This window comes from Pan troglodytes, chromosome 17 (assembly GCF_028858775.2).
Source record: "Pan troglodytes isolate AG18354 chromosome 17, NHGRI_mPanTro3-v2.0_pri, whole genome shotgun sequence".
NCBI classification, from domain to species: Eukaryota; Metazoa; Chordata; class Mammalia; order Primates; family Hominidae; genus Pan; species Pan troglodytes.
The window spans coordinates 21,722,460-21,736,553 of record NC_072415.2 but is presented as its reverse complement, the minus strand read 5'-3'; the positions used below and the strand labels follow the sequence as shown (position 1 = coordinate 21,736,553).

The following is a 14,094-nucleotide window of genomic DNA, read 5'->3' as shown; positions in this document are numbered from 1 at the left end:
CATTGTTATTTCTGCCTTCATTTCATTATTTACCCAGTAGTCATTCAGGAGCAGGTTGTTCAATTTCCATGTAGTTGAGTGGTTTTGAGTGAGTTTCTTAATCCTGAGTTCTAGTTTGATTGCACTGTGGTCTGAGAGACAGTTTCTTATAATTTCTGTTCTTTTACATTTCCTGAGGAGTGCTTTACTTCCAACTATGTGGTCAATTTTGGAGTAGGTGTGGTGCTGAAAAGAATGTATATGCTGTTGATTTGGGGTGGAGAGTTCTGTAGATGTCTGTGAGGTCCACTTGGTGCAGAGCTGAGTTCAGTTCCTGGGTATCCTTGTTAACTTTCTGTCTCGTTGATCTGTCTAATGTTGAAAGTGGGGTGTTAAAGTCTCCCATTATTGTGTGGGAGTTTAAGTCTCTTTGTAGGTCACTAAGGACTTGCTTTATGAATCTGGGTTCTTCTGTATTGGGTGCATATATATTTAGGATAGTTAGCTCTTCTTGTTGAATTGATCCCTTTACCATTCTGTAATGGCCTTCTTTGTCTCTTTTGATCTTTGTTGGTTTCAAGTCTGTTTTATCCGAGACTAGAATTGCAACCCCTGCCTTTTTTTGTTTTCCATTTGCTTGGTAGATCTTCCTCCATCCCTTTATTTTGAGCCTATGTGTGTCTCTGCATGTGAGGTGGGTTTCCTGAATACAGCACACTAATGGGTCTTGACTCTTTATCCAGTTTGCCAGTCTGTGTCTTTTAATTGGAGCATTTGGCCCATTTACATTTAAAGTTAATATTGTTATGTGTGAATTTGATCCTGTCATTATGATGTTAGCTGGTTATTTTGCTCGTTAGTTGATGCAGTTTCTTCCTAGCATTGATGGTCTTTACAATTTGGCATGTTTTTGCAGTGGCTGGTACTGGTTGTTCCTTTCCATGTTTAGTGCTTCCTTCAGGAGCTCTTTTAGGGCAGGCCTGGTAGTGACAAAATCTCTCAGCATTTGCTTGTCTGTAAAGTATTTTATTTCTCCTTCACTTATGAAGCTTAGTTTGGCTGGATATGAAATTCTGGTTGAAAATTATTTTCTTTAAGAATGTTGAATATTGGTCCCCACTCTCTTCTGGCTTGTAGAGTTTCTGCCAAGAGATCAGCTGTTAGTCTGATGGGCTTGCCTTTGTGGGTAACCCCACCTTTCTCTCTGGCTGCCCTTAACATTTTTTCCTTCATTTCAACTTTGGTGATTCTGACAATTATGTGTCTTGGAGTTGCTCTTCTCGAGGAGTATCTTTGTGGCATTCTCTGTATTTCCTGAATTTGAATGTTGGCCTGCCTTGCTAGATTGGGGAAGTTCTCCTGGATAATATCCTGCAGAGTGTTTTCCAACTTGGTTCCATTCTCCCCGTCACTTTCAGGTAAACCAGTCAGATGTAGATTTGGTCTTTTCACAAAGTCCCATATTTCTTGGAGGTTTTGTTTGTTTCTTTTTATTCTTTTTTCTCTAAACTTCTCGCTTCATTTCATTCATTTGATCTTCCGTCACTTATACCCTTTCTTCCAGTTGATCGCATCGGCTGGTGAGACTTCTGCATTCGTCACGTAGCTCTGGTGCCTTGGTTTTCAGCTCCATCAGGTCCTTTAAGGACTTCTCTGCATTGGTTATTCTAGTTATCCATTCGTCAAATTTTTTTTCAAAGCTTTTAACTTCTTTGCCGTTGGTTTGAATTTCCTCTTGTAGCTCGGAGTAGTTTGATCTTCTGAAGCCTTCTCTCAACTTTTCAAAGTCATTCACCCTCCAGCTTTGTTCTGTTGCTGGTGAGGAGCTGCGTTCCTTTGGAGGAGGAGAGGCGCTCTGATTTTTAGAGTTTCCAGTTTTTCTGCTCTGTTTTTTTCCCATCTTTGTGGTTTGATCTACCTTTGGTCTTTGATGATGGTGACGTACAGATGGGTTTTTGGTGTGGATGTCCTTTCTGTTTGTTAGTTTTCCTTCTAACAGACAGGACCCTCAGCTGCAGGTCTGTTGGAGTTTGCTAGAGGTCCACTCCAGACCCTGTTTGCCTGGGTTTCAGCAGCGGTGGCTGCAGAAGCGCAGATGTTGGTGAACCGCAAATGCTGCTGCCTGATTGTTCCTCTGGAAGTTTTGTCTCAGAGGAGTACCCGGCCGTGTGAGGTGTCAGTCCGCCCCTACTGGGGGTGCCTCCCAGTTAGGCTACTCGTGGGTCAAGGACCCACTTGAGTAGGCAGTCTGCCCGTTGTCAGATCTCAAGCTGTGTGCTGGGAGAACCACTACTGTCTTCAAAGCTCAGTTGGAAATGCAGAAATCACCCGTCTTCTGCGTCGCTGATGCTGGGAGCTGTAGACCGGAGCTGTTCCTATTCGGCCATCTTGGCTCCTCCAAGCATGAAATGGATTTCCTGAAGACAGCATACTGATGGGTCTTGACTCTATACATTTTGCCATTCTGTGTCTTTTAATTGGGGCATTTAGCTCATTTACATTTAAGGTGAATATTGGTATATGTGAATTTGATCCTGTCATCATGATGCTAGCTGGTTATTTGTTAGACTTGTTTATGTGGTTGCTTCATAGTGTCACTCGTCTGTGTACTTCAGTGTGTTTTGTAGTGGCTGGCAGCGGAAAGGAAAGTTTTTCCTTTCCATATTTAGTGATTCTTTCGGGAGCTCTTTCAAGACAATGATGAATACCCTCAGCATTTGCTTGTTTGAAAAGAATCTTATTTTTCCTTTGCTTACTAAGCTTAGTTTGGCTGGATATGAAATTCTGGGTTGGAAATTCTTTAAGAATGTTGAGGCCAGGTGCGGTGGCTCACGTCTGTAATCCCATCACTTTTGGAGGCTGAGGTGGGTAGATACCTGAGGTCAGGAGTTCGAGACCAGCCTAGCCAACATGGCAAAACCCCATCTCTACTAAAAATACAAAAATCGGCTGGGTGTGGTGGCATACACCTGTAATCCTGGCTACTTGGGAGGCTGAGGCAGGAGAATCACTTGAACCCGGGAGGTGGAGGTTGCAATGAGCTGGGATTGCACCATTGTACTCTATCCTGGGCAGGAAGAGTGAAATGAAGCTCCACCTCAAAAAAAAAAAAAAAAAAGAATGTTGACTATTGGTCCCCAATCTTTTTTGGCTAGTAGGGTTTCCACTGAGAGGTCTGCTGTTAGTCTGATGTGTTTCCCTTTGTAGGTGGCCTGGCCTTTCTCTCTGGCTGCCCTTAACATTTTTTCTTTCATTTTGATCTTGGAGAATCTGATGATTATGTTTCTTGGGATTGATCATCTTACTGGAGTTCTCTGGATTTCCTGAATTTGAATGTTGGCCCTTCTTGCTAGGTTGGAGAAGTTCTCCTGGATGATATCCTGAAGTATGTTTTCTAATTTGATTCCGTTCTTCTCATGTCTTTCAGGCACCCCAATCAGTCATTGGTTTGGTCTTTTTACATAGTCCCATATTTCTCGAGGTTTTGTTCATTCCTTTTCATTCTTTTTTCTCTATTCTTATTTGCCTATCTTATTTCAGAAAGACAGTTTTCAAGCCCTGGGATTCTTTTCTCTGCTTGGTCTATTCTGCTATTGATACTTGTGGTTGCATTGTGAATTTCTCATCTTGTGTTTCTCAGCTCCATCAGGTCAGTTATGCTCCTCTCTAAACTGGCTATACTGTTTAGAAGCTCCTCCATTTTATTATGATTCTTAGCTTCTTTGCATTGGGTTGCAACATGCTCCTTTAGCTCAGCCAAGTTCATTATCACCCACCTTCTGAAGCCTACTTCTATCAGTTCAGCCATCTCAGCCTCAGCCCAGTTCTGTCCCCTTGCTGAAGAGGTGTTGTGGTCATTTAGAGAAGAGGCACTCTGGCTTTTTGAGTTTTCAATGTTTTTTGCATTATTTCTCATCTTTGTGGGCTTATCTACCTTTGATTTTTGAGGTTGCTGATCTTTTTTTTTTTGTTTTTTGTTTTTTGTTTTTTGTTTTTTTGTTTTTTGTTTTTTGAGACGGAGTCTCGCCCTGTTGCCCAGGCTAGAGTACAGTGGCACAATCTCAGCTTACTGCAGCCTCAACCTCGTGATCTGCCCATTTCAGTCTCCTAAAGTGCTGGGATTATAGGCGTGAGCCACTCTGCCCAGCTGAGGTTGCTGATTTTTTTTTTTGAGACTGAGTTTAGCTCTGTCACCCAGGCTGGAGTGCAGTGGCACAATCTTGGCTCACTGCAACCTCCACCTCCCGGGTTCAAGCCATTCTCATGCCTCAGCCTCCAGAGTAGCTGGGATTACAGGCGCCTGCCATCATGCCCGGCTAATTTTTGTATTTTTAGTAGAGGTGGGGCTTCACAATGTTGGCCAGGCTGGTCTCAAACTTCTGATCTCAGGTGATCCGCCCTCCTCGGCCTCCCAAAGTCTGAGATTACAGGCATGAGCCACCACGTCTGGCCAGTTGCTGACCTTTAAATGGGGTTTTTGTGGTGTCTTTTTTGTTGATACTCTTGTTGTTGTTTTCTGTTTTTCTTTTAACAGTCAGTGCACTTTTCCACAGGGCTGCTGTAGTTTGCTGGGGGATTGCTGCAGACCCTAGTTGTCTTGGTCTTTCCTTTACCTGTAGGTATATCACCAGTGAAGGCTGTGAAACAGCTAAGATGGCAGCCTGCTCCTTCCCCTGGGAGCTCCATCCCGGTGGGGTGGTGGGGGGGGGGGGTAGGGGGGGCAGTACTGACCTGTTGCCAGCCTGGATGCTGCTGTAGAAGGTGTCTGGAGATCCCCGTTAGGAGGTCTCACCCAATCAGGAGGGACAGGATCAGGGACCTGCTTAAAGATGCAGTCTGGTTGCTTTTTGGTAATCAGGTGTGCTGCACTGGGTGTAACCGTTCCTTGCCCAGACTGCCTGGACTCTCCAGAGCCAGCCAGCTTAGAAAGGCTGAGTCATTCGTGTACCCTAAAACTTAAAGTATAAAAAAATAATAAGAAGAAAGGCTTAGTCAACTGAACCGTAGAGACATTGGCCACTCCTCCCCCTAGGGGCTTGTCCCAGGGAGAGATCAGAGTACTGTTCATATAACCCTGGCTGGAGTTGCTGAAATTCCCTCAGGGAGGCCCCACCCAGTGAGGAGGGATGGATTGGGGTCCCACTTAAAAGAGCAGTCTGGCCACGATCTGGCACAGCAGCTGTGCTGCCCTGTGAGGGACTCCTCCTCATCAGGACCACCTGGATTCTTTGGAGCAGGCTAGAACAGCTGGGTCAACTGAACTGCAGAAATGGCAGCCGCCCCTCCCCCTGGGAACTCATCCATTTTAGGCAGTCTCTAGCCTGTTGCACTGGCTGGCTAGAATTCCAAGCCAGTGGGTTGAGGTGCCATGGAAGTGAGGCCCGCAGAATGACACTGCTTGGTTCCCAGGATTCAGCCCTCTTCCTAGGGGAGGGTACGGATGGATTTCTCACCTTGCTGGGATTCCCAAGGGTGGAGTCTGTAAAACTCCTGGGTTTACGTGTGAGCCTGAGCAACTCCTCTGCCAAGACTCCGCACAGCTCTGTATATTGGACCTAAGTAAGGCCCTGGTGGCCTGGGTTCATGAGGGGATCTCCTGATCCATGGTTGCAAAGATCCGTAGGAGAAGTATGGTTTCCTGAGTGGGGTTACACAATCACTCACTGCTTCCCTTGGCTGGGGGTGGGGGTTCCTTTGGCTCCCCAGTGCTCCTGGGTGGGCCATTGCCACACCCTGCTTTTTTTGTTGTCTGTGGGTCATGCCATCCTCCTAATCAGTCCCAGTGTGAGAACCTGGACATTTCAGTTGAAGGTGCTGAATTCACTTGCTGTTGTCATTCTTCTCTATGAGAGCCATCTTGTTTCTAATCGGCTATCTTGGCCCCTCCTGCCCCCTTCTTGTCTTACAGGTGGAAACTGAGGAATAATCCCAGTGCTTTGTGAAACTGCTATGAAGAATATTCAAGTCAAACTTAAGTTGGAAGATAGTGACTAGAGCAAACAGACCAAAGCATTTATTTATTTATTTTATTTGTTCATTCCTGAGACAGAGTCTTGCTTTGTTGCCTGGGCTGGAGTGCAGTGGTGTGATCTCGACTCACTGCAACCTCCACCACCCAGATTCAAGCAACTCTCCTGCCTAAGCCTCCGGAGTAGCTGGGAATACAGGTGTGCGTCACCACTCCTGCCTAATTTTTTGTATGACCAAAGCATTTAAAGCATTGATTCTGAAGGCCTGGAACTCACTAAATGCTGCCAGACTCTAAAGTGATCTCAAAATAGACTTTCTGTAGTTGGAATATTTCTGTAGATATTCACTTGTATTATACATGTGCAGTCTCCATGTTTGTAGCATTCAGATATGCAAATTCTATTATTTCTGTTCCCCATAGTCCTCTAGGCCACATTGGCAACTAGAGGTGTTTTTTTCTCTCAGCCCTCTCTTCTAAATAGTCTGAGTTGTCTTTCTCTGTTATTGGATTTTCTCCCCGATTCTCCCTCTTTTGTCAGTGTTCAGTAGTTTTTCCTCCACAGAAATGGTCCCAAGGCTTCTTTCCTTCTTGATCACTTGATCAGTTTTTCAAAGGCTCCTCTTTTTTTTTTTTTTTTTTGAGACAGTCTCTGTCACGCAGGCTGGAGTGCAGTGGCACTATCTCGGCTCACTGCAAATTCTGCCTTGCTGGTTCAAGCAGTTCTCAAGCCTTAGCCTCCTGAGTAGCTGGGATTATAGGCAGGTGCCACCATGCCCAGCTAATTTTTTGTATTTTAGTAGAGATGGGGTTTCACCATGTTGCCCAGGCTGGTCTTGAACTCCTGAGCTCAGGCAGTCTGCCTGCCTTGGCCTCCCAAAGTGCTAGAATTACAGGTGTGAGCCACCACACTCAGCCAAAACCTCTTTTTGACAAAGTTCAGCCTCATCCTATAGGTGATTTTGTACTCTCTGCTAAGATAAAATTTTCTCCAAATTGTTAGCCTTAGGATAAAGGACAATTTATGAACCAAAAAAAACTCTTTGTTTCCTGAACAGTCAATTTAGTTATTGTACTAAGAAGTCTGTCAAACAAGACTTGTTGTATTGCAGTCACCTCAGCTTTCAAGAAGGATGTTTATCTGTGTATCATTGCTGTTGTCTTGAGTTGTGTTTTTTGATTCTGCTGGTCTTGTTATTATAACTTAGCATTAGTTTAGTGACGTTGCTAAGATAATGACATTGATTATCTGTGAGGAGTCACAGATAGGTGAACATTTTTGTTTGCCTAATATCTTTGAATGATAGAAAATTTTAGTTTTGGTTATAATTTTGAATGAGTTGGAAAACAGACAAAACACTGTTCTATTTTTTTTTTGAGACTGGGTCTGGCTCTGTCACCCAGGTTGGAGTAGCTCTGTTGCCCAGGCCAGAGTGCAGTGGTGCGACCTCACCTTACTGCAACCTCTGCTTCCCAGGCTCAAGGAGTCTTCCCACCTCAGCCTCCCCAGTAGCTGGGACTACAGGCACATACCACCATGGCCAGCTAATTTTTTAATTTTTTGTAGAGGCGGGGTTTCACCATGTTGCCCAGACTGCTCTTAAACTCCTGAGCTCAAGCAGTCTGTCTGCCTCAGCCTCCCAAAGTGCTGGGATTACCAGTGTGAACCTCTGTGCCCAGCCCAAACTCGGTTCTTAAGGTGCTTATACTTTAAAAAAAGAAAAAAAAAAAAGGCATCTGTACATCTTCTTTACCCAAATGATGTTTAGTTTACACTAGAGTTTTTGATGTACGTATCTTGGTACCTCAGAATAGCAACTAGAATGTTTTGCCTTCATTATAAACAAAATTATTTAGAAATAGCAGTGGTGTTAAACAATATGTTTTTAGTATCCCTTGAGTGATCCCAAGTAGTAATGCCATTTAAAAAAAAAGACACCCAAGAGAATACTGGGTTATTTTGTTTTAGAAGAAGATATATTTTACTGCTGTAAATTAGAGTGGAAAACTGTCTTATAGCATACATTTAGAGAATGTTAATCCTGGAAGTCAGTTGCTGTTCGATACATAGACTGTTTGGTCTGTAAGGAGCAAGAACATACTAATTTTAAGGGAAGAAACATCTTCAAAGGCAGAATAGAATCTATAAACTGCATCATTTAGCCATTGGATAACAAAGTCTACAGTAGAGCTTGCAGCTGGTTGGCTTAAACAGGAAAGTAGCCCTGAACAAGTATTAATATACTCTGTGCAGCCCTTAGGGCATGGAAATTGAAGTGCAAGCAGTGTAATAGCCACCAAGATTGTTATACGGAGAATGGAAGAATATGAAGGACTCTTCTTAGCCGTATGAAGATAACACCAAGTATTTTCATTTAGCAAGTGGCCGTACCGCTATGCATCATTGCCCGTCCCCTCTCTCCCTCCAGCCACATATGAGAGTTCCAGTTTCTCACCAACATTTAGTCTTCTTAGTCTTTAATTTTAACCATTCTGGTGGGTGACATCTCATTTTTTTATTTTAAAATTTTAATCGTTTAATTGACCCATAATATTTGTACATATTTAGGGGATACATCTGATGTTTTGTTCTGTGCATAGAACATGTAATGATCGAGTCAGATTATTTAGGATATTCATCACTGAGTATTTGTCAATTCTGCTTTGGGAACATTTCAGAATGTTCCCAAATAGCTGTCTACTAGCTATTTTGAAATATATGACCTATTGTTGTTAATTATAGTCACCCTACTGTGCTGTCAAACATTAGAACTTATTTCTTCTATTTATGTTTCTACCCTTTAATCAACCTCTCTTCATCCCCCACCCTCCACACGTACCCTTCCTAGCCTCTGGTATCTATCATTCTCTCTACCTTCGTGAGATCAACTTTTTTTAGCTCTCACATATGAGTGAGAACATCTCATTATTAATTTTCCTGGTGACTAATGAGGTTGCGCATCTTTTCCTGTGCTTATTTGCCATTCATTATATGTTATTTGCTGAACTGTTAAAATCTTTTACTCACTTTTAAATTGGGTTGTTTATCTTATTGATTCATAAGAGTTATTTATATGTTCTGGATATAAGTCCTTTAGAATTACATAATCTGGATAGAAGTCCTTTATAAAGATGTGATTTGCAAGTATTTTCTGCCAGTATGGCTGGCTTTTCATTTTCTTAACACCTTAACAGGGTAATTTAAAGAGCAGAAGTTTTTGTGAAGTCTAATTTATCCATTTTTTGCTTTCATAATTTCTGCTTTTCATTACCTATTTAAGAAATCTTTGTCTAATCCAAGGCCACTAAAATACTCTGTTTTCTGCTAGAAGTGATGTAGTTTTAGCTCATAAATTTAGGTTTATGATGCATTTTGAGGTTAATTTTTCTCTGTGGAGTGAGGTAAGGATCAAGATTCTCTCTCTCTCTCTTTTGTTTTTTGCATTTGGATATACAGTTTTTCCAAGACCGTTTATTGAAAGGAATATATCCTTTTCCCAGTGAATTACATTGACAGATTTGTTGAAAATCTGTTGGATTGGATGTATACGTGTAGATCTGTTTCTGGACTTTCCGTTCTGTTCCATTAATCTATAAGTCTGTCTTTACATTAGTAAACACTGTCTTGCTTACTGTATCTTTGTTAGTAACTATGGAAGTCAGGTAATGTGAGTCTACCAATTAATTTTTTCCCAACATTATTTGGACTTTTCTAGGTTCTTAACATTTTCGTATACGTTATAGAAACAATTTGTCAGTTTCCATAAAAAACAAAAAAATAGATCCTGGAAATTTGACTAGGATTGCCTTGAATTTATAGAGCAATTTGGAGAGACTGACATTTTAACGACATTGCATCTTCTGATTCATGAGCATGGCATATCTTTCCATATATTTAGATCTTTTTTCACTTCTTTCCAAAGTGTTTTTGTATTTGTCATTGTACAGTCTTATATACTTTTGTTATATTTATCCCTGAGAATTTAGTGGTTTTGATGCTATCATAGGTTATATTTTAAATTTTAATTTCTGATTGCTTATTGCTAGTATGTAGAAAAATTTTTTCACATATTCACCATGTATTCTTACACATATTTTGTTATATTATCCCTAAGAATTTAGTATTTCTGATGATGATGTAGGTTGTATTTTTAATTTTAATTTCTAATTGCTTATTGCTAATATGTAGAAATAATTTTTATATATTGACCATGTATTCTATGTCCTTCCTATACACATGTATTAGTTCTAATAGCTTCTTTGTAGATATCTTTGCTTGTCTACATAGATTATCATGGTATCTGGAAATAAGGCCTGTTTTACCACTTTCCAAGTTGTATGCCTTTTTTTTCTTGCCTTATTGAACTTACGTAGGACCACCAGTAAGTAGTACAGTGTTGAATAGGAATGGTAAAAGAGAACCCAACATCCACGCCTCATTGTTGATCTTAGAAGAGAAAGCATTCACGTTCCCTTCTAATTCTGGTTTGCTGAGAGTTGTTTATTATTAATGGGTATTGAATGTTAGCTAACACATTTTATCTTACCTGTTGAGATGGTCATATATTTTTATGGTTTGAATTAATACACTAAATTACATAGTTTGATTTTTTTGAGGGGGGCAGGGGCAGGGCCTCATTCTGTCACCCAGACTGGAGTGCAGTGGCGTGATCATGGCTCACTGCAGCCTCGACCTCCTGGGCTCAAGCAATCCTCCCACCTCAGCCTCCTGAGTAGCTGGGACCACCTGCACGGACCACCATGCCCAGCTAATTTTTGTATTTTTAGTAGAAGTGGTGTTTCGCCATGTTGTCCTCAGGCTGGTCTTGAACTTTTAGGCTCAAGCTGTCTGCCCACCTTGGCCTCCCAAAGTGCTGGGATTACAGGTGTGAGCTCCCATACTTGGCCTGGTTTAATTTCTTTATTGTCTACGAGCAAACTTTGTATGGTTTTAATTAAATTTGTTAAAGTTTGTTTTATGACACAGAATGTGGCCTATCTTGGGGAATATTCTGTGTGCTCTTGAAAGAGTATTCTGTTGTTGAGCAGATATTTCTGTAAACATCAATTAGAACCAACTGATTAACGGCGTTTTTCTGTTCTTATATAATCCTTGCTGATGTTATGTCAATAAAAAGTATAATAGTTGAAGCCTCCAGCTGTAGTTATGAATTTATCTATTTTGTCTATCAGTTGGCCGTTTTTGTTTCATGTATTTTGAAGCTCTGTTGTTGGTTGCATACATATGTCAGATTGGTGTGTTGTCTTAGTGTATTGACCCCGTTATCAATATGTAGTATATAATGTCCCTCTTCGTTCTGAAGTCTGTTTTGTCGATGTTGTTAATATAGCCACTCAAGCTTGCTTTCTTTCTAAGCACTTGGAAACTCAAGTACTTCCATGGGTTCTTTTTCCATTCTTTTATTTTAACCTACCTATTATTATATTTGAAGCAAACTTCTTGTTGGTTTTTTTCCCACTTTCTGGCATTCTCTGTCTTTTGGTGTGTTTAAGCCATTTGTGTTTTATATTATTATTAATATTTGGGCTTAGGTCTATATCATTTTATAATTTTGTTCTTTCTGTTTTTCATTGTTCAATTTTTCTTTTCCTGCCTTTCATTGGATTATTTGTACATTTTTTAATATTCCATTTTAATTTACCTAGTGTGATTTGTGTTACTTTTTGTATAGTTATTATATAGTGATTGCTTTAGGGATTACAGTATACATCTTGCACCCAGAAGCTAACTCAGTATTAAATGCTTAATATTAGTTGATTGAAGGAATATTTTTGGAATCCAGTTGTGATTTTTATTGTTACTGCTGGCATTTTTCTAAATAGTTATTGAAAAATGGTGTAAGCTTTTCCTTACATAGAATCTATTTAATATAATATTGCCCTGTAGAATTTTCTCAAAAAATATTTGACACTCCTTTAGTTCACTAACAACTTGCTTTGCTTCATCTACAAAGGAGACATTGTTTTATCTTCATAGTCTCACTTAGGCTGATGTTTATATGTATTGTATAGCTCAGTTTTGCTTTTGAGCCAGTCTTTTTGTTTTTATGTGGCTCATAACTTTAACTCCATAAGCTTTACCAGTGGTTAGCTTTGAGGACAGTGCTATGTTTAAATTATTGTTTATATGTTAATGAAATGGTTGAATGGCCCCAAGGTAAGTTCTGCTTCTTGAGTGTAATGTCAAAAAAGTTTCTTAATTTCTTCAAGTTTGTTTCCTCCTCTATAAAATGAAAGATTTGAACCATTTTTCTTTGGTAGTTTTTTGTGTTGTAATGTATTCTGATTTAATTATTTCCAGATTAATATGGTTTTGATAATTTACAAATTAGCTCAGTTTATTTAAGGGATTTTTGGTTTTGTTTCTATCAAAACGAAAGAAATTTTAAAGCACCAACGGGACAGCAGATTTTACTAATACTCTGTTCAAGGTGTCTGAGTTTTAATAATTTACATAGATACTAGAATGACAGCTAACTTAGATCTATGATAGCCATCTGTAGGAGATTTATAGCATGAAAGAGTTCAAAGTAATCTTGTCGGTCATTCTGCTTCTTGTTGTAGCCCAAGTAATACTCCCCTTGGCCAGCAGCCTCAATCTAGCCCAGTGCTGTAGACCTTTCTGTTATTACTTAAATGTGTATCTGTGCTGTATAGTACAGTGGCTAGTTTAATTTCATTTTAATTAATTTTAAATTGCCACATGTAGGTAATAGATTATCTGACAGCAACATAGGTGTAGCCTCATAGGTTCCTCTTTAACATGTAAAACCCCTTGGAATTTTTTCTGGATCGTTCAGGCATAAACTTGTCATAATCATAAGCTCTTAGGAGAATGTTTGACCTATTATGCTTGTAGAATAGGAAAGAGAAGGCTGAACAAATTGGAAATAAAATATGTATACAGTGGTGATTACAGTACAATAGAAGTATATCAGTGAGTAGTTTGATAAAGTGACTAAATGGCTGAGGATGTTCAGTAAAGAAAATAAACTACTCTAGGGATTTTAAATGGGAAGGATTTAATGTAGGGAATTAGGTGTTGTAAAATTACTGATCAAACCTAACAGGTTCTTGGTTGGGTCTTCAGAAATGACTTCCAAACCAACACAAAACTACAAGGGCATCGATTAGGAGCTCCCATTATGGATTCCTACTGAAAAGAGAAACGTTTTGTCACTGCTTCCACTTTCACTGCTTCTGGATACCCAAAACTGGAGATGTTACTTGTCTCGAGAATATAGGAAGAAATTTATAAAAGTAATTCTCTTTTCTTTTAGAGAACCAGAAGCTAAAATAAGGTGAAAACTTATTTTAGCTTAGGATAGCCTCTCTGAGAAAATAAGGTATCTTATAAAAACAGAGAGAAAACAAATTGGACTAATTGTGGTGCATAAACTTCAGGTAGGTTCTATTGTATATATATTCAAATAACCCTTATATATCTATTCTTTACAGATCCAGGATGAGAAGACTGATAAAAGAAGAAGCTAGCTGAACAGCTGTAAAATGCCCAAATCTGGGTTCACAAAACCAGTTCAGAGTGAAAATTCTGACAGTGACAGCAATATGGTAGAGAAACCATATGGAAGAAAGGTATATGATTATACTAAAGATGTGTTGACTTTTTGAACTGGGAAAAAGACTCCCAATTAAGTATTTTTAGTGGTTTCTCATAAGATAAAAACCAATATGGATGCCAGATAAATCCAAACCATTTATGCCCTTTAGAAATAAATTGGATTCCTGGGGAAGTGATTGTTTATCATTCCTTAAGGTGAACACACAACTACTAAGTAAAACACAATTACTAAGATTGTGCAATTAAGAAATAATGATTGAGAGAGGGAAAAATTTTTATTAGTAGTCATTGTCAATGACCTGTAATTCTGTCTTTTTATATCTATCCTTTTTCATTCCTACTTAATTTAGACCCTCAGAACCTTCGTTTGGACTCCTGCAATTGTCTCCTAACTGGTCTTGCTATCCCTAGTCTCTCCTTATCTCTGGTTTTATACATTGTCTTTGAATTTTTTTTCTGTTTACTTTTTAAAGTCTTTTTAAAAGCCATTTTCTTATGGAAAGATGTCTGAGGTGTTTCCAGACATTTTTAACTAACGGAGTTG

At 39.7% G+C, this 14,094-nt stretch overlaps 1 protein-coding gene across 9 annotated transcripts in view; it reads left to right on the top strand.

Moving 5' to 3' along the window:
* Positions 1-14,094, top strand: part of ANKRD12 (ankyrin repeat domain 12) — a 149,370-nt gene that overhangs the window by 32,756 nt on the left and 102,520 nt on the right. For 8 of the 9 annotated variants that reach the window (XR_008540718.2, XM_016933312.4, XM_016933309.4 and 5 more), the window contains one exon: positions 13,427-13,564. Coding sequence is in view for 6 of the 9 variants with exons in the window: in XM_016933312.4 (XP_016788801.2) it covers positions 13,478-13,564 (87 nt within the window). In the remaining 3 variants the exon portion in view is untranslated. Of the gene's footprint in view, positions 1-6,026; positions 6,147-13,426; positions 13,565-14,094 lie in introns of those variants that run through there. The other variant, XM_063795936.1, reaches the window with a different exon arrangement.